Consider the following 19,480-nt stretch of genomic DNA (forward strand, 5'->3'; position numbering starts at 1 on the left):
TCTATTGCTACTCACTCTATAGACTACACAACTGTAAATATCGGGACCATATTCTATAGGAGCATAGCTAGAGACTCGACAAATGAATGTCAATTCAACCGAGTGGACAAGTTGTTGAATTTGTATGACGTACCTAACACCGTGTCTGCAACTTGGATGTTTGTTTATACTTATGACGGAGTTCAAGATTTTTGGACCAGAAGTGATTTAAACTTGGTAAGTTTACCCTCTATGATCGATTTTCTCTGCATGTTTTTTGTAACTTGTATACATAGAGGGCGCTATTTTTGCAACTACTCCGTTCCACCCAAACTGATAAATAAAATAGCGTACTTAGTGTACCTCTTACGTCATTTCCGGTTCGAAATGGTGGATTTTACGGTCATAAACTAAAGAGATACAGACAATCCTCAAACAGCCAAAGTCTCAGCATCACCCGTTAAAATGAGGGGCAATCGTTCCATGAAGTGCGCCGTCTTTCTCCTCTTCTCTGGCGGTAGTCTCTACAACAGGGGATGTCCCCGATCGTCAGATGTCAACTTAAATATTTCACGAACATCCGCACAAAACATTTTGTGATGGTTTCTGAGTGTGTCTTTATTCAAACTTTGCAGAAAAATTCATGGCAGTGTATTGTGGTGGTGTCGGGGTCAGAGTCTTACGTCATTTACAAATGGGAAGATATGCAGTCAAATGCTGAAGGCGATGGACCGGCAGGGGTAAGAACATAAGACCCGTGAAGGTTACAGCAGAAATCGTAGCCTTAAAATTGTTTTCTGCTTCTTAAGGCTAGATGGAAGGGGTTCATGATGGGTAGCGCTGTTCTGGCCCATTTTGTGAAAAATCTGGAAGAACTACCACAAGAAAATTAATATCAGGTTGTAGCGGAGATTGATAGTCATATGCCATGATAATTTAATGAGGGGACAAATAATTTTATACAAAACTTTCTTCGTTTTTTAAGACCAAGCCCTTAAAGGTACATTTTTATGACCTGGTTTTATTCTACATACACTGAAAGCCAAACAGGAGTCAGTGTGACTCAAAAAGCAGAGTCCGGCCACTCTGTGACTCTATGTCTAAAATGACTCCATATTGGGAGTCATCTGACTCCCTTGAAGAGTCATACATTTATTGACTCTTCTGAAGAGTCACTGTTGATGACTCTACACAGCAGTCATTTGACTCCCAATATAGGGTCATTTGACATAGAGTCGCGTAGTGGCTGGACTCTCCTCCTAGAGTAACCCAGACTCCATTAATAGAGTCGCCCTGACTCCATTACAGGGTCACTCCGACAGTCAGAAAAAAGACAATAATGATACACATAGATCTACATCAAGCTAAAAATTCTAAACTTTAGATTCACGCCATAGGCGATCGTCAGAAAATTTGGCTTGACCACCATCCACTTGCAATGGGAGAATATACATTCCATGGTGTCAACAGCCAAGCAACTACGGAGTCTGACTCCTTTAAAGAGTCAACTGACTCTCCTGTGATAATCAGGTGACTCCTTTGGAGAGTCAATAGAGTCACTTGACTCCATTCTGGCCATCAGTGTATGCCAAGAGAGCCAACAATTACAACAATAAACCATTGGCTAGATGGAAGTTGATAAACTTTCACCTGATATATCCTGCAATCTTTGTGGTTATTTTCTGTCTAATATGGACACGTTTCATTAAATTATTGCTATTACATTTTGCATTGGTTCGTTCCTGAAAATAATATTGGGCTTAGTAGAGTTCCCTTCTATATAAGCTTCCTCGTTATTGTAACATACATCCCTAGTAGAGAGATCCATGATGTATGATTTTCTAGCCACTTCGATTGCGTAAGTTGTTCAAATTTCCAGTTGATATCAATTACGGAAACTGTGCATTACATACTGAGATGTATAGATTTTAAATACCGGGATAGAGTATTGGCGGCACAACTTTGATCTAGCTTTGCAACGCTCGTAAAACCATGGTAAAACTTACGTAATAAACTCAGCAGGCAGCGCTCCTAGAAATCCGATATCGCAAGCCCTCTGGGCTCGAATTTTCCCAGCATGCATTGCGCGATGTAAACACAACCTATGACAAAATCTATGGATGTACTGAGCTGTACTGTACCTTTTCGTTTGTAAATGGCTACGCACACTGCTTAAAAAGGACTCTGCCACTCCCTGCCAGGTATCACAAAAATTGGTTCAGAGAATATCGGCATTCCATACGTGCAAAAAAATTCATAGTCCTGTTCGCCAAAATCAGATTTAGGGCAACAAAGCTATTTCTGATTTTGGTGCGATTTTTACAAGCACAGGTGCTCAAGAAAAATTATTCAGCCAATTCCCCCATAGAGCTCCACAGTGAAACGGCTTAGTGGTTTTCTTTCATTTCACCTCAACACTTCGGCTTAAAATAATCAGAAAACCCCCTTGACAGTTGTTACTAATATTATGTAATATTTTTGCAGAGAATAACAAAATTAAAATTTGACCAAACTCATACATTATGGCTTTAATTGGGTTTACATTGGCTTCAGGTCGAAAGAGGTGGGGAAAGCTTTACGCATGCGTTTTGGGCCGGTACGTGTATACTTATCATGATTATGCCTATCCACATCATCAACTCGCAGGGGCGTAGCAAGCGGGGGACAGGGTGGACGAAGTCCATGGGCCCCGAGGATTTAGGGGCCCCAAGCAAAAGAGAAAATGAAATAAGAGCTGATTAAGGAGATGCTAAAAGAGCTTAAAAGGCAGGGCCGAATTTACCTGGGCCAGACCAAATTTTGGAGGCCCAAACTCACCGAGAGACATGTGCACCTAAGAGTCCAAGTTTGGTTTACAAATTGGGGGCCTAGTATAAGATCGACAGTGGTGGCAGAAGCATTGCAAATCAATAGAGGGAGATAAGCATATTTTGTTCAGTTCTTACTAGGACTTTGCGCGCGAAATAAATTTTTAATTTCAGACAATTTTAGCTCAAAATGAAGGTGAATTTTGCTATGTAAAGGGCTTGTATGATATGCGTGAAGCGCACAAATTTGGTAATTTTACCATATTCTGGTCCAAAACATGGTGTTGTCGGGCTAAGAGGAACATGCACCGCGCAATTTGGGGGGCCCTCTGGCCCAGTGGTAAGTCCAGCCCCGCATTGATTCTTGTCCATGGGCCCCGAGGCTCTTGCTACGCCCCTGTCAACTCGATAAGAATTTCTTTAGTTTGCATTTTTTGAATAGGTTGGATTCCATAAAGGAAATGGGGTGGATTCTTTTGTGGCAAGTGGTATAACTGATTTTCTAACACTACACACTGACGTGTGGAATGTGGGTTGTCCTGGTCTACGAGCGTTTCGAGTTGATACTGATCCACCAACGGAATTAACACCAAACTTGCCTGGTATGTAAAATGATTTTTGGAGGGGTGCTGATTTTGAATAAAGTGGACTTCTTGACGAGGCCCCTGATAGCAGTTATTGTATCAGATTATAGAGACCTGAAGGAGTATAGACCCCAGGTATAGAAGTTCTTCAGGCACCCGGGGTTCAGGCATTAAAAACATACAAAGATACATTCAATAAAAATAACAATAACAACAGTAAAGAAACAACTGCCAAGGGTTAAGAAAAAGGGAATAATATACGGAACTGTTTCCAATAAAGGAATGCATGCCCTTCTTAAATCTGCTATTAATCAGTTTATTGTTATGAATTTGATCCCCAAATATTGTATCGTAAAACTTCGTTAATAAGCATTATGTGCTTTTTTTTAAATTACCCTAAAACTTCATTCTTGTCCGAGCAACTCGTTAATAGGCACATATGCTTATTAACGAATTTTTACGCTATTTGATTTATTCCCAGCACCAGATCCTGCGACATTTTCGTTTACCGTAACAGCCGACATAGCTGACTCATCCAAACTTGTCGTGTCATTTACATCTGTTCCACCACTAACACCGGATCAGATTTTAGTCGAAGCAGAATATGAATTGACCAACAGAGACCAGTGCGAAGTTATTGCCGCACCGGTTAAAATAAGCACGGCTGACGAGATCACGGGTTTGGATTCGTACTCTGACTATACAGTGTATTTGACTCCTTATAACCAATGCGGAGCTGCAATGCCAGCTTCCTCCTATTCTGCAACTACAGGAGAAGATGGTACTATCCAAAATATTTCATGTTTCTTGTTTTCGTCACACGCTCTTTCACTTTACGTTACAAGTGCCGTCAAGAATGTGTAACATTTCACGGTTCTTTGTCATTCAAATCGATGGTATTAAATAACTCAAGTCGTGTTCACACTGTCGGATTTAAGTCACTTAATACCGGTAATAAGTCACTATTACCGGTTATAATTTGCTTATTACCGGTAATAACTCACTTATACATCGCAAAATGAACCATTTTTTGTTCTTTTCAGCCACTTTTTGACAATTCAGGCCGATTGTCGTGCCGTGATATCCCATTGACAATTTCGTCGAGTACAACTTTTGATTTGCACAATAACGGTTTTTCTGACCCGAAATCTCTGTCGTTTATTGCTAAATTTTCACAAATGTTGTCAAACTAAGAAATGTAAATTTCCGAATTTTTTTATTACAGAACCTGGGTTACCACCAGCAAACGTTGTGAATACCGACGTGGGATGCGCAGACGCAACGTTTACGTGGAATGATGTTCCATGCGGTGATCGTCATGGAGCCATCATAGCATACAATTACTTGGTGAATGATGACGGATCTGGTACTGAAATCACCATGGGTGACATTGCAGATCCCGCAATCACAACCGTTAATGTTGATAGTTTGACACCAGGGAATACGTATACTTTCTCAATTAGAGCGGCAACCAGTATTGGCTATGGACCACTCGATAACACTACTTTTACAACGACAACAGGTGTGTGCTTCTCCCACTATGGACCACATTGGCCTCATCGGAATGCCTTAGTTCAATAACCTCAATTAAACAACCATAGTGCAAATTTGACCTCAAGTTGCAGATTATGAGTTTTTGTACCCAAATTTTCAAAGGTCATTCAATGAATGTACAAATGTATTTGGGTTAAGGATAGCCTTGATAGATTAGCATGTTGTGGATCATAGTGTGCTTGCAAATTCAAACACTCTCTTTTTTGCCGAGGTTAAAGGCCCATTCATTGATCCCAGCCTAAGTGTAACCAATTTAAAATTATTTATAAATTCAAATTGTCATTAGGTATTTTTGAAATACTTTGGCAAAAGACGAAGAAAATGGCTGAATTGACAAAGTCGAAGTCCCATTCAAATACATGTAGCTAATTTCTGATGTTAAGAAATTACATATTCGTTTATTCGTTTAAAATATCTTTATTACATGGCTTTCAGCTTAACCACTAAGCAGACTATGTTGGCACATCAATGAGAATAACCAAGGTACCAATACCTGAATTTTGATGATTTGTACGATCCTCCTATAATGAGCAAATCACTGAATGGGCCTTTATATATCAAATAATTGTCGTTCGCTTGATCCATGGTACCTAGAGACGGGAGCAAATTCTCCTTATCTGACCAAGCTACCTAGGATCCATATCCACCAGCGAGTTGATTGATAAACTATTAGTTTTCACGTAGTACTTTCTTTATTACTGTCGTACATTCCACAAGTAGTCGTCGTTCATCTAGTAGCCATGCAACGCGGTATATCCCGAAAAGCAATCGCTTATTATATATAGGTGATAGGGCTTTTATACAGCCTGTCTCAAACAAAATTGTGCAAGTAAAAAGCGCCCTCTGTGGCAATAAGAAAATACCATTGTGACATAATGCTTACATCGACGTCAAGGGCATAGTCTTAGCTCTCAAATGCCGTTTAGTCTGTTCAATTTGCTTGTTTTAATCACGAGATATGCTTACTTAACAACGAAAGGCTAAAATCACAATTGTGCCACTTTTACTAGGAAGAGGGCTGTACATGTAAATCAATGATAGCATCAAGTTTATCAAGAGTTCCTTCGTGAAATCAAAAGAATGCATCAATTACACAACAATACAAAATTGTTTTTAATGTTTTATCATGATAAAGGTATAATGATTCTCTTTTTCCTCTTACGACAAATTAAACGATAAATAAATATTTCACATTCTCCTGCAAAATTAAATACATGTGCACGTCAATGATTTTACCATGGTAAATACTGTTCGTTTTGTCATTCAAGACATGTTAAAAGACAAACAAATATTACACACTTATGGATTAATGAACTTTGACAAGTTCATGAAATTTGACAAATTAATGAAATTAGACAAAATAATGCACGCGCGCTGGTGTTGATGCGTCTAATGCACGAGCCACAAGGGGGGGGGAGTGCCTTAGGCGCATCAACACCAGCTATCATTGATTTACATGTACAGCCCTATTCTCTAGTAAAAGTGGCACAATTGTGATTTTACCCTTTCGTTCTTAACTAAACATATCTCCAGATTAAAAAGAGCAAATTGAACAGAACAAACGGTATTTGAGAGCTAAGACTGTGCCCTTGACGTTGATGTAAGCATAATGTCACAACGGTATTTCCTAATTTTACCCTTTCGTTCTTAACTAAACATATCTCCAGATTAAAAAGAGCAAATTGAACAGAACAAACGGTATTTGAGAGCTAAGACTGTGCCCTTGACGTTGATGTAAGCATAATGTCACAACGGTATTTCCTAATCGCCAAAGAGGGCGCTTTTGACTTGCACAACTTGTTTTGAGACAGGCTGTATACCTGTAGTAGGACCAACCAAGCTAACACAAAACGGTTTTGACATCATTCGCAAAAGCTTAGAAAAGGTTGCCAGGTTAAATGCCGGGTTATATAAAGGTATATAAAGGGTATAAAACATTTTCCATAACATTCAAAAACATTTTTAATAACTTACTGCAAATATTCTGACATAATGTTATAGTGTTCACTAAATATTGGCAAAAACATGTTTGCAAAAATATTTTACAATAACATTTTGAAAACATTTTAAAAGTATTGTTGTAGTGTGTCTTCATACAAAACGTTTTAAAACGTTTTCGTGACCTTTATATAACCCGACAATTAATGTTATTAAAATGTCTTTACCAAAACCAAAATATAAGTTTTGTGTTTGCTGGGAACACTTTGGGACACCCTCTCTCACTCAATCAAATATGGCGTATAGTTACAGAGTGAAATTTTGTGTTTTCCATAGCGGCGTAACGACCATATGCCACTTTTTATGTCATAGTGGCGTAGACCTCGCTACATGTCATAGAGACGTATCGGACCTATACGCCACTATGGAATGAAGCCGACGAAAAGTAACGCCATAGGGATTACACGGCGATCGAGGTGGCGTACGATTAACGTTAGGTTAGGGTATTGCGTTTTGCGTATTTTCCATAGTGACGTATAGTTTCGTACTTACTGTTTTCAGTTTGCCAGCAATATTATGTATCATCATGCAGTTATTGTTAACTACATGTATGCACGCAACACAGGGGCACTCACAGGTAATTGACCCGTACTAGTAGCGCTGTGCTGTGGGTATATGTGATAAACTAGTTAGCGTCATAAATCAAAAAGTATAAATTACTTATTCTTTTCAAAATATCTGGATTTTTAATCCGGTACAAGCTTTAATAACGGAGGAGCATGCATTTGTATGAGAAAGGAAATATGCCATCTTATCCAAACTCCCGTGTTAATCCAATGCACATTTTGATTCACCGGGCCGCCCTGACTTGGTCGCGTTTGGAAGAGGAGTGCCACCAAACCGTAATAGGTACAAATTTAGTACCTTCTGTCAATCAAGTATGGTTTATTTTCTACATGTCAATCTTTAAATTATTAGCATAGTCCTTATAATAACGGCGGAGCGCCTTGATGAGTAAATGATAGCAAACCAGTGAAAAATCCCCAAAACTCAGTCATTGGAGCTCCACCCGTACATGTCAATAGCGTCATTATCGATTGGATTAGTCGACCGTAGCGGACAATTCGATCGCTCATTGGATTAATATTATCACGTGGTAAGACATGTGCATTGGACAATCAATTACTATAATGGTTTAGTACTGCATATTTCGGTTTAATCTTCACTAAGCGGGTTTGTGGCTGAAAAGGTCACGGTGAATTTGCCGTGGACAAAACTGCACTATGTGTATTTCTTTTGAACAATATATAAAAATTTAATCTATTTAGTTTTATACTGCAGAAATTTCACATCATTTACAAAATATGATGAATGTCTGATTTACACAACTCGATTTTAAATTGGCATTTCTTCAAACCCGATTTTCTCGAAAAGTTGTGTATTGGCGGTGCCCCACTATACGCCACTATTGAATACAGCCAACGATTTGTTTCCATATGAGTGTTAATTGTCTTTTGTTTCATGTATTTATGTGTTTTCCTGCCTATATATAGGGCAGTAGTTTGTATTGACCCCTCTGACAAATTGAAATTGCGTTATAAACACAATTTATATGTGAGTATGTATGTATTATCAGCGATCTAATAACCAGTAGGAAGGCACGTGAGTGGTCTGTATCGTGGACATTGGAATGTCTAGAGCAAAGGTCCAACAATCTCAATTGCATCCTTAGTAATGCTTTTCAAAACCAAATGTGTTACAGTACTTGCTGTTATATGACTGTGAATCCTGGGTGATATCATCTGATAACATTTTTTTGCTAGTACATTATGCTAATGCTAAGCATTATACTCAAAATGCCAGAGGAAGAGCCTTGGAGAAAGTATATGCCCTCCGCGCACCGCCGCATAGTAATTTGCAGATTAGACCTTCATCAAAGAACTCGAAGAACACCGGTCCCATATTTGTCTTGCGCAAAGAGGCTAGTGGGGACACTGACAATGCTACAATATGATAATTGATCTCTGCATTGACAATGAACAGTAAATGAACCGTACTGCAAGGAGAAGAACTTTCCGATAGCCTGGTCTGCACTGAACCGAGTGAATAAAAGATTCTGTTGAACACTCTTTATGATGTATATCACATAAGCTACAACCTAATTTATATCTTTGCTTATAATTTTTTACCAACCAGTACCGGCTCCAAATGGAGTCACCAATCTTTCTGTCGTGCCTGATCCATCAGATTCAACAAAGCTCTTGGTGACATGGACAAGCCCATCTCACCCTTTGCCGACCTGCTCTATACCCGTCAGCTTCGTTGTAGAATTTGAACTCACTAATAGTGATCAATGTGAAGTCATAGCTGCTCCAGTGCCAATGACTTTCACCACCACAACTGACGTATCTGTTGTCATCACCGGTCAAGAGCCGCATTCGACTTACACTGTGTATGTGACATCTACCGTAGGATCTGTTGTTGGTCCTACTGTATCTGATAGCGCAACTACAATAGAAGCGAATGAGTCACCATGTCTCAAACTAATACACAATGATTCTTTTGTAATAGTCCGGGAATTGTTGTTACCAGAAACCGTGTACTGTAATGGGAGTGATACTAAAATAGGCTTATTTTCGACTGCGATTACAAAATCTATCATACCTTCAAGACTGCTGACGAATATGTATTTTAACCACCAGTGTTTTGCTTTTGAATACAGTTCCTACAACCCCAGTTGGAGTTATTTTAGCTGATCTTCGGTGTACATCCGCCATATTTAACTGGGATCCAATACCATGGTGAGATCAGTAGTTATAACTACGCTCTCTACGACAATGATGGCGCACTTGTTAATTCCGGTGACATAGGAGTCGCAGATCCACTCACCATCGAGATAGCAGATTTAATGCACGGTGGTACAATATATCAGTTCAGTGTGGCAGCTAATACACAATGATTCTTTTGTAATAGTCCGGGAATTGATGTTTCCAGAAACCGTGTACTGTAATGGGAGTGATACTAAAATAGGCTTATTTTCGACTGCGATTACAAAATCTATCATACCTTCAAGACTGCTGACGAATATGTATTTTAACCACCAGTGTTTTGCTTTTGAATACAGTTCCTACAACCCCAGTTGGAGTTATTTTAGCTGATCTTCGGTGTACATCCGCCATATTTAACTGGGATCCAATACCATGTGGTGATCGTCATGGTGAGATCAGTAGTTATAACTACGCTCTCTACGACAATGATGGCGCACTTGTTAATTCCGGTGACATAGGAGTCGCAGATCCACTCACCATCGAGATAGCAGATTTAATGCACGGTGGTACAATATATCAGTTCAGTGTGGCAGCTACAACGGGTGCCGGTCAGGGCCAGTTCAGTAACGCTCTCAGTTTAACAACGCCATTGGGTAATTGAAGACCTTGGAAAATCTCCGTATAAATTCTACGAGTCACAATGCGCTCATGTCTAAAGGCATAGTTCAATAACTAGTGGAAATCCAACATCAAGTTTTCGAGAATTCACTTTTTGCCAATTTCATTTGATTTTAGGGAAAGGCTAACTTTCAGGCCTTTTTGATCTTCCAGCTTTTCCTCCATATGTATCGTGTTTGTATATTTTTGATGAAATTAAAGTTGAAAATGACTCAAAAGCATCTGTATACATTAGCACGATACCGCTTTAAGCTGTTTAAGCCTAAAATTGGGTTGTACATGATGTTTTGTTTGAAAAACTAATAAATGATCATATCAAACAACCGTGACCACCACATGGTAATTTTGAGATCAGACCGACAAAGACAATGAAGAACACCATTATTTGTCTTACATAAAGAGGCTGTTGGAGGAAACTGACAATAATGCTATATTAAGATAACTGATCTCAGCATTAGCCTATTGCACACAAAGTTGTGATCACCTGGTCTGAACGTTCTTTAATATGTATATGTATTATGTATACGTATATCACGGTTGTTTGATGTATATAGAATTAGCTTCATTACTAACTAAATGCAAACTATAGATGGCGCTATTTATTCTAATTCATATTTCTTTATTTGCAAGGGGTAGATGATTAATACTGCCATTAAAACAGCTGGAATAGGTGAAACAAGCAACAAGGAAATTTTATGAACATATTTTATCAAACAATAAAAGGAGTTATTTGTATTAAAAGCTTGAAAGTGTAATTTCCAGTAACTAAATAGCGCCACCAATTTTATCATTAATAGATACAATTTATATCAAAAAAAGCTATAAAAATGCTATAAAAGTGAATAATTTTGTAAAAGAGAGGAAATTAAAGTTGAGAATGACTCAAAAGCATCTGTATACATTAGCATAATATTGTACATGATGTTTTGTTTGAAAAACTAATAAATGATCCCATCAAACAACCGTGATATCACATAAGCTACCACTTGATGTGTATCTTTGCTTATGGTTTTCACATGTTTCTTTTTTACCAACCAGTACCGGTTCCAAATGGAGTCACCAATCTATCTGTTATGCCTGATCCATCAGATTCAACAAAGCTCTTGGTGACATGGACAAGCCCATCTCACCCTTTGCCGACCTGCTCTATACCCGTCAGCTTCGTTGTAGAATTTGAACTCACTAATAGTGATCAATGTGAAGTCATAGCTGCTCCAGTGCTAATGACTTTCACCACCACAACAGACGTGACTGTTCGCATCACTGGTCTGGAGCCGTTTTCGACTTATACCGTATATGTGACATCTACCGTAGGATCTGTTGGAGGTCCTACTGTATATGTTAGCGCAACTACAATAGAAGCGAGTAAGTCATCATGTCTCAAACTTATAAACAATAAGTAGTTTTGTTATAGTCCGGGAGTTGATATTTCCAGAAACCATGCGCTGTAATGGGATTCTTAGTGATACGATAGGCTTATCTTTGATTGTGAGTACAAAATCTATTATACGTACAAAAGTGACCAGAACTTCGTTATCATCTTAAAGGAGTATTTCGTGATCCTAGCATCCTCTTTTTATGACATTTTTCAGTACATATCCCCGAAAAAACCATATTCCCAAAATTTCAGTTGATTCCGATTTTGCGTTTGCGAGTTATGCATGATTATGTGTATTACACGGCTCCATAGACAATACGTTGTAATTTCGTTCTGGTGCACCAGAACGAAATTCAAATTTCACGATATCTTTGCTAAACGAATTAATCTGCAAGAAATATTTTGTACATAAACATTATGTAGCCAGAGTATTCCAGTGATATAAAAATCTCAAAAGTGGGGGGATGAGGCTGTGGATCACGAAATGCCCCTTTAAGTCTGCTGAAGAATATGTATTTTAACGAGGAGTGTTTTGCTTTTGAATACAGTTCCTACAACCCCAGTTGGAGTTATTTTAGCTGATCTTCGGTGTACATCCGCCATATTTAACTGGGATCCAATACCATGTGGTGATCGTCGTGGTGAGATTAGTTATAACTACGCTCTCTACGACAATGATGGCGCACTTGTTAATTCTGGTAATATAGGAGTCGCAGATCCACTCACCATCGAGATAGCAGATTTAATGCACGGTGGCACACGATATCAGTTTAGTGTGGCAGCTACAACGGGTGCCGGTCAGGGGCAGTTCAGTAACGCTCTCAGTTTAACAACACCATTGGGTAATTGAAGTACATTAATAATATTGTCGTACTGATACAAGCATAGGCTTAAATACCTGGGTGACAGGGGACGTGTCCCCATCCTATTCTGTGGCAAATGAGCCATTGGTTGTTCTTTTCGGCCACTTTGTAACAATTCAGGCCAAACGTCTTCCCATTTTGTCAAGACGGATTGAACATTGACGTCACTAGATTTCAGCATAATATGCTATGCATAGTGCACTGGTTATTTGCCAGAGAGATCCAATGAAAATAAAATCAACTTTTTACCGCTTATGCAACATTGAGATCCTAACATTGTGCACTTCTAGTACCTCGAGGCTCAAAGCCATTTGGCGTGAGCTCATAACGCATGGTCGCGATTCGCTAAACTTCCGAAGAATAAAAAGGGGCTGTCGCGAGCGCTCTGGTACAAGAATTGGAATTGCCTTTAAATAAAACGTTTGGGTGTCCTTAACAGTCATATAAAGTGTATACGGCCAATTATCATGATGAGCTCGTTTAGTATGATGTTGGGCGAAAGTCTAAACACATACATATTCGTTCAGTTTTTGCCCAAAACCTCTTTTCATATGTTTACTTGTTCTTTCCTTCTTCTTCTTTGTGTGTGAAACGAACTAACCAGAGCACTTACTTTTGCATTATGATTCCATTTTTTTTTTTTTTTATTACTTTAGTTGTTCTTTTTGCTTAAGGTCAGTTAGAATAGTTAACTGTTGTGAATAAATCGAATCGTGGTATCATGTGAAGCGGTGTTGACGAAGATGTCAAATAATCACAGTTACACCTTTGTAGGGCTTGTGGTTTCTGAGTTATGATGTAAAGAGTGTCGAAACGAAACATCTTCATAAAACGACACATATCTTAAGGACCACAAATAAAATAAAAAAATAAACATGTTTCACGTCCCCTCCCGCTTCCTTTTTTGAGGTTTCCTCAAATATATTTTTATTTTTTGAAATTCAGTCATAACTTTTCAAAAAATATGTCTAGGAAGTTGGAATGTTTTCTATAGCCTTGTTACGATACAAGAAACATTTTAGGAAGGTTTTGTGATCATTGGAGGGGTGTAACTCTCATAACATCAAATGCCTTTTTCCAGGCATTATTGTATAGGCTAAAACAGCTCTAAGTATGGGTATTTACACCAATTTTGCGATAAAAAATAGAAAATAAAAAGCCCCCTCCTCCTCCTTTTTTTCGAAAACCCGGACGTGAAACATGTTTTATTTTTTACTTGGCCTTAAGCAATTTTTGAAAGACCATGTTTCTCATTTCGTACCCATTCAAATCTTCAAGGTGTTAAGTTTCATTAATCTCCTAATCTAGACAATGAAAATTGATTTTTTTTAAATGTTGAACGCCCATGACTAATACTACACGCTTTAATAAACCTGTTGTCTTTGGAGATTTACATTTTCGTCTTCGTATTTCTCCACGCAGTGCCACCTCCACAAGGAGTCTCCAACCTTTCTGTCATGCCTGAGTCATCAGATGCTACTAAGCTTAGGGTGACCTGGACAAGCCCGGCACACCCATTACCAACGTGTCCTATGGCCCTGTTCTTCGTCATAAGATTTGAACTCACCAATAGAGGTCAATGTGAAGTCATCTCTTCTCCAGTGCAAATGACTTTCACCACCACAACTGACGTATCTGTTGTCATCACTGGTCTGGAGTCGTATTCGACTTACACCGTTTATGTTACATCTGCCATAGGATCTATTGGGGGTCACGCTGTATTTGTTAGCGCAACTACAATAGAAGCGAGTGAGTCCTATTGTCTCAAACTTAAAATGACGAATATTGCGAAAAGGCTTATCGTCTATTGCGATTTAATTACAGAATCTGCTTCACGATGGCATCTAAGCACTTGCTCACTGTTCAGTACCGACGGTACCGTCGTCAAATGGATAGCCAAATAGAACGCGATAGAGGGGGCCCGCGGTCCGAGTGAACTTAATCAGTTACAACGGAATGAAGCTTTTATTCATCCGCGCTGACATATTGGAAAATATTGCCATAAAATATTCAGGAAGTCGGAAATCTTTTGTTTCAAACAATGGTACCACTTTTATGAATAGCCTGTCGGCAAATCCAATCGGCATCAATGGAAAATGCGTGACGTCATCTATTTTTCTGCATGTTTATATAACATCCTAAGTCAGCTCTATATAATATGTCATCTACCAAAGAAAGCAAAACATACGCTCGGGCATAAGGTCGACATGATCGTGTTTTAAAAGTGTCTTAATTTTATCTAAAATCATTATTTTAACTACCAGTATTTTGATTTTGAATACAGTTCCTACAGCCCCAGTTGGAGTTACTGTATCTGCTGTTTGGTGCACATCTGCCGTATTAAGCTGGAATCCGATACCATGCGGTGATCGCCATGGTGAGATTGGTAGTTACAGCTACGCCCTCTATGACGAATTAGGAAATACAGCCAAGTCTGGTGACGTAGTAGGAGCCTCATATGTCGACATCGTGGATTTAATGCCCGGTACAATCTATGAGTTCAAAGTGGCAGCTATAACAGGTGTCGGTATGGGTTTGTTTAGTGATGTTCTGAGTCTAACAACACCAGGTAAAGAGTCTTACCTATAAGTATAATCATAATATTGTTGCACTAATTAATCAATTAATGATTCAATGATTGATTGATTGATTGATTGATTGATTGATTGATTGATTGATTGATTGATTGATTGATTGATTGATTGATTGATTGATTGATTGATTCCAGAGGTTAGTTTTATAATTTTATTAGCTGGTATTGCGTATCTGATAATCTAGATTCATGACACATTCATGACATTCGTGAGTCACAATGAAGATTATTAGTGCGTTTCTTAAAAGTATCCAATGTATTCAATGTGCCACAGTGTATTTTTAAAGACAGTTCTTGTTTTAAGGTTACTTAATATCGTATGATTGTTTTCAATAAAGATGATCAACATTCCACTAGATGGTTGATTGTTTTTCCTTTAATGATAATAATAATGCCCTATACAGGCCTATGTTTGGCATGTAAATCAGCATTTTCGGCAAAAATGAAATTACAAAACCCCAACCGACACCCAACGTAGACTGTCCCACAGTCTCGATTCCGTCTCTGGGTAATGGAGCAATACATAAGCCTACTACAAAACCTAAAGTAATGTGGCCCTGCTCCAGCGCTCCTAAATTCTGTGAGCTAGAACCACCTTCCTCTATAGCCACACACCACTGCAAAATTGAGTTATCGTCAACACTACACAGTTAATCCACTCGATTTATTGAACGCGAAAATTTAAAACCACTCCGACCTCTTTGGGTCGATTAATAATGATATAGGCTACACAACTAGTAGTTATTCACGTGCCCGATGGATGGTCTATACACCAAACGGTAACCATTGTGGTAACGCACAAGCCCTTTTACAAGCACACGTCCGTTGTCCCATCCCCCGGGCCCATCCCTAAACATACCGCCATCCCCCGGGGGGGGGGGTACTCAAGTTTGGTTTTGGTAGGGACGTGCCGCTGAGAATTTGAAAGTGGACCCATAAATATACCAATTTTTCAAGAAATTTGGACCCATTTATATACCAAAAGTCAAAATTTTCGGCCGAATTTAACCCAAATTGTCCTAGTTTTTACAAATTTTCCCAAAATTTCGGGAAAATTTTGAAAATTTTGGCTAGGTTAAGGAAAAATGGGGCTATTTTCCGAAAAAATGGAGACAATTTAGAAAAAAGGACCCATTCATATACCAAAAAGGGGTCATTGATATACCAAGAGGCTGAAAATGCTACCCATATTTGCGGCACGTCCCCGTATGGTCATTTGTACTGAGTACCCCCCCCGGGCCGCCATCCCAACTTGATCACAATCATCCACACACTATGCATTCTGCGATGCCTGTTATAAATTGTTTTCTCAACTCTTTACCAAAGTACTGAGTGCTATAGGAGATCTCGCAGTTGTTGCCGATGAAGCCACGTTTAGCTTACTTCACGTTTCCTGGACTTATCCGACGAGTACACAATGTGCCGTTGAATTCATCGTTGAGTATGAATTGGTGAGAAGGGAAGAGTGTGACATCATCTACTCGACCCCCAAGGAACTGTACGCAATTGTGTCGTCGCTTTCTGTTGATATCGAGTCTTTACAAGCATTATCAATATACCGAGTTTTTGTGACCCCCACAATTGACACTCGTATTGGCCCTGTACAGTCTGAATCTGCGACAACAGGGGAAGGACGTAAGTTTATTGATTGATTGATTGATTGATTGATTGATTGATTGATTGATTTTGTTCTTTCTTTCTTTCCCTTATCTTGTAATTCTTTCTGTGATTCTTTTTGTAATTCTTTCGTTATTTCACCTCCTCCTTCTTTTCTTCCCCCATCATTGAAATTTTGTTTGTTTGTTTTTCCGTATAGCACCAGTCTTGCTACGAATCACCGTAACACCAACCCAAGTCGGGCCAACACGTGTCGCCTTCACTGTGAGTTCAATACCATGCGGCAACCAGAATATAGAAATAATAAACTACATCTATATTTTAATTGGACTCGCACCATTTGTGAGCAGCTCAGATTTTGAGGTTACACGAGGGACGATTGGTTCATCCCCGAATGGCGTATCTTCACTTACACTTTCCAATCTGATGCCGTGTACTACCTACGAGTTACGTATTGCAGCGCAATCAAATGCCGGAATCGGAGATTATAGCAGTTTCCCCTTTTCCACGGAAGTAACAGGTATGAAAACATCAAGTCAAAAATGCCATCTTGGAGAAAAGGGTAGTTTTGTATATATAAGATATTCTTAGTAGTAGGAAGCACCCGGAAAATACCCGGATACAACACCAGGGGGCAATAAGTAGAGGGGATAGCGATCTTTGGTGCGCCATTTGGAAAGTTCACCGTTTCCCATGGCACATTCAATAAACAGTCCCTAATGCGAACATAAACAAAGGCGCGTTTCACCAAGAAACGTTGATTAGAAATAATTCAAAGATATTAGACTTTAGGGGTCTGGGTTCCTGTGGGATCTCCTATTCAATATGTTATAAGATCTTTTCATACAATCCTATATCGTCTGCCAAGCAGAAAAGCGTTCACATGTGGAATCTCCTTGGATGATTATTGAACATTATAAGATTTTTTACAAATCACTCACCATATCTTATTTATAGCACCGGCGTCTGTCAAGGACCTTAGAGCATCACTTGATGGAGATAGTGCCCACATCAGCTGGACGTTTGAGACTACACAGGCTAATCCATGTCGCGCAACTGAATTCGTGGTAGACTACCAGGTGCTCAATGCATTCCAATGCAGCAGCAACAATGGACCTGTACCTGAAAGGGTTGAGTATACTAGAACATCTGATATGTCCGCGGTTATTGGAGGCATCTTGCCTAACACAATGTACCATATCTGGGTTATTGCTGAGAATAGTGCTGGAAGGAGCCAAGAAATAAAGATCGATGTTAGGTCCCACGGAACTGGTAAATATTTTGTTTCCTAATCTAGTCTTTCAGCTGCTTTCCAAATGCATTTGCATAAGACACTCTTGGTGGAGAGTAGTGGTGAATGTCCGATTGTCCGTATTTCAAGAAATACCTGGCAAGTCAAGTACAGATGGATATCCAGGCTGAAATGATGCAAGTTCGATCGTAGCGATAAATCACTTCAATTATCTCTTGATCATATTTCAGCTCCAGCTACAGCGCCACCTATTGTTATGTACCACGAGACAACAGGGGACCAAGTTCCTTTCACATGGAATGAAATTGCGTGTGAACACATGAGAGGTACTTTCGTTTCTTACGAATATGAACTGAGCAGTAACTCTGAAGACGGCAGCACGACCATTGGTTACGTTACGGAGACATCGGTGACATTGACACTTGACCCAAGCATGACCTATTCCTTCCGGGTAGCTGTTGTTAATGAATTTGGTGTAGGACCATTCAGCGATCCTATTAGAGGTCCGAATGATCAAGAATGTAAGTTATAGAATGGATCGAGACTACGATAGTTTGTGTTTCTCTAGTTGCATGAGTGACACATGTCTCCTTTCTAACCCAATCATGGAGACTTCGTCAAGGAGACTATCTGCTTTATTAAGCTGAATTTATACTCCATCGATAAGCGACGAGCGATTGGTATTTGACCAATGAGGCGGCACGCTCTTCCCAGCGCAACAAAAAGCTCTTTACCTTATTGGCTAAAAATCAATCGCTTTCGCTCAGCGATGTAGTATAAATTCAGTTTACTCAATAAGATACACATGAAACCTGAAAAACCCAACCGGTATCTCAGAAATTCTGTAGTAATGAGCGCAAAAATACCTCCGCTCATAGGCTAACACTACGTGTATGTTTACGGACTTTCCGTGCCATGTTTGAATAACGTGTAGCGATTCATATGTTAAATTTGGTGTCAAATTATTAAAAAGCTTATCATTTTCTGAAAATTCAGTTACATTTGTGGAATATGGGAACAAGCCAACAAGCCAACTCAGTTGTGGACTTTATTGGTGGGCAACCCTCTAGACTTACTTTTTCCGATCGGGAATGTCGCCCTGGGCTATTTTGTGTGGTAAAGACACAAAGGAGCAGGTTATAATCACCTGGGGCTTTTGGCACAAGATGCAAATGCAAAGATTATTGCAAACTGTGTAGACTCTCATTCATCTGGGTATGTTGAAATTAAGATTTAATTTAAATCTGGTCAACCAGACATACCTATTTTGACGGACGAACCGACGTTGCGACTGAAACCTTCAGTCTTCAGCTGGGTTGTGATGCAAATGACCTTGGGTACCGGACACTTCCGGTATTGATGACAATCGACGAGGAATGTCCTTTATGATCCTGTCCCAGCCGTGTGATAGTTTGGCCCGGACACCGCCACCGCGGTTGAGGGATGGTTGCTCAGCCCTCACCCAGATT

At 39.3% G+C, this 19,480-nt stretch overlaps 1 protein-coding gene across 1 annotated transcript; it reads left to right on the top strand.

Moving 5' to 3' along the window:
• Positions 1-683: 683 nt before the first annotated feature.
• LOC140140165 (receptor-type tyrosine-protein phosphatase F-like) lies at positions 684-18,543 on the top strand. The gene is made up of 13 exons (XM_072162028.1): positions 684-719; positions 3,229-3,388; positions 3,852-4,151; positions 4,596-4,892; positions 9,059-9,466; positions 9,987-10,283; positions 11,347-11,673; positions 12,235-12,528; positions 13,972-14,298; positions 14,834-15,118; positions 16,469-16,777; positions 17,717-18,031; positions 18,242-18,543. The coding sequence occupies exons 1-13, from the start codon at positions 684-686 to the stop codon at positions 18,541-18,543; spliced, it is 3,657 nt and encodes a 1,218-aa protein (XP_072018129.1).
• Positions 18,544-19,480: the final 937 nt, after the last annotated feature.

Source organism: Amphiura filiformis, chromosome 2 (genome assembly GCF_039555335.1).
Source record: "Amphiura filiformis chromosome 2, Afil_fr2py, whole genome shotgun sequence".
Classification (NCBI taxonomy): Eukaryota; Metazoa; Echinodermata; class Ophiuroidea; order Amphilepidida; family Amphiuridae; genus Amphiura; species Amphiura filiformis.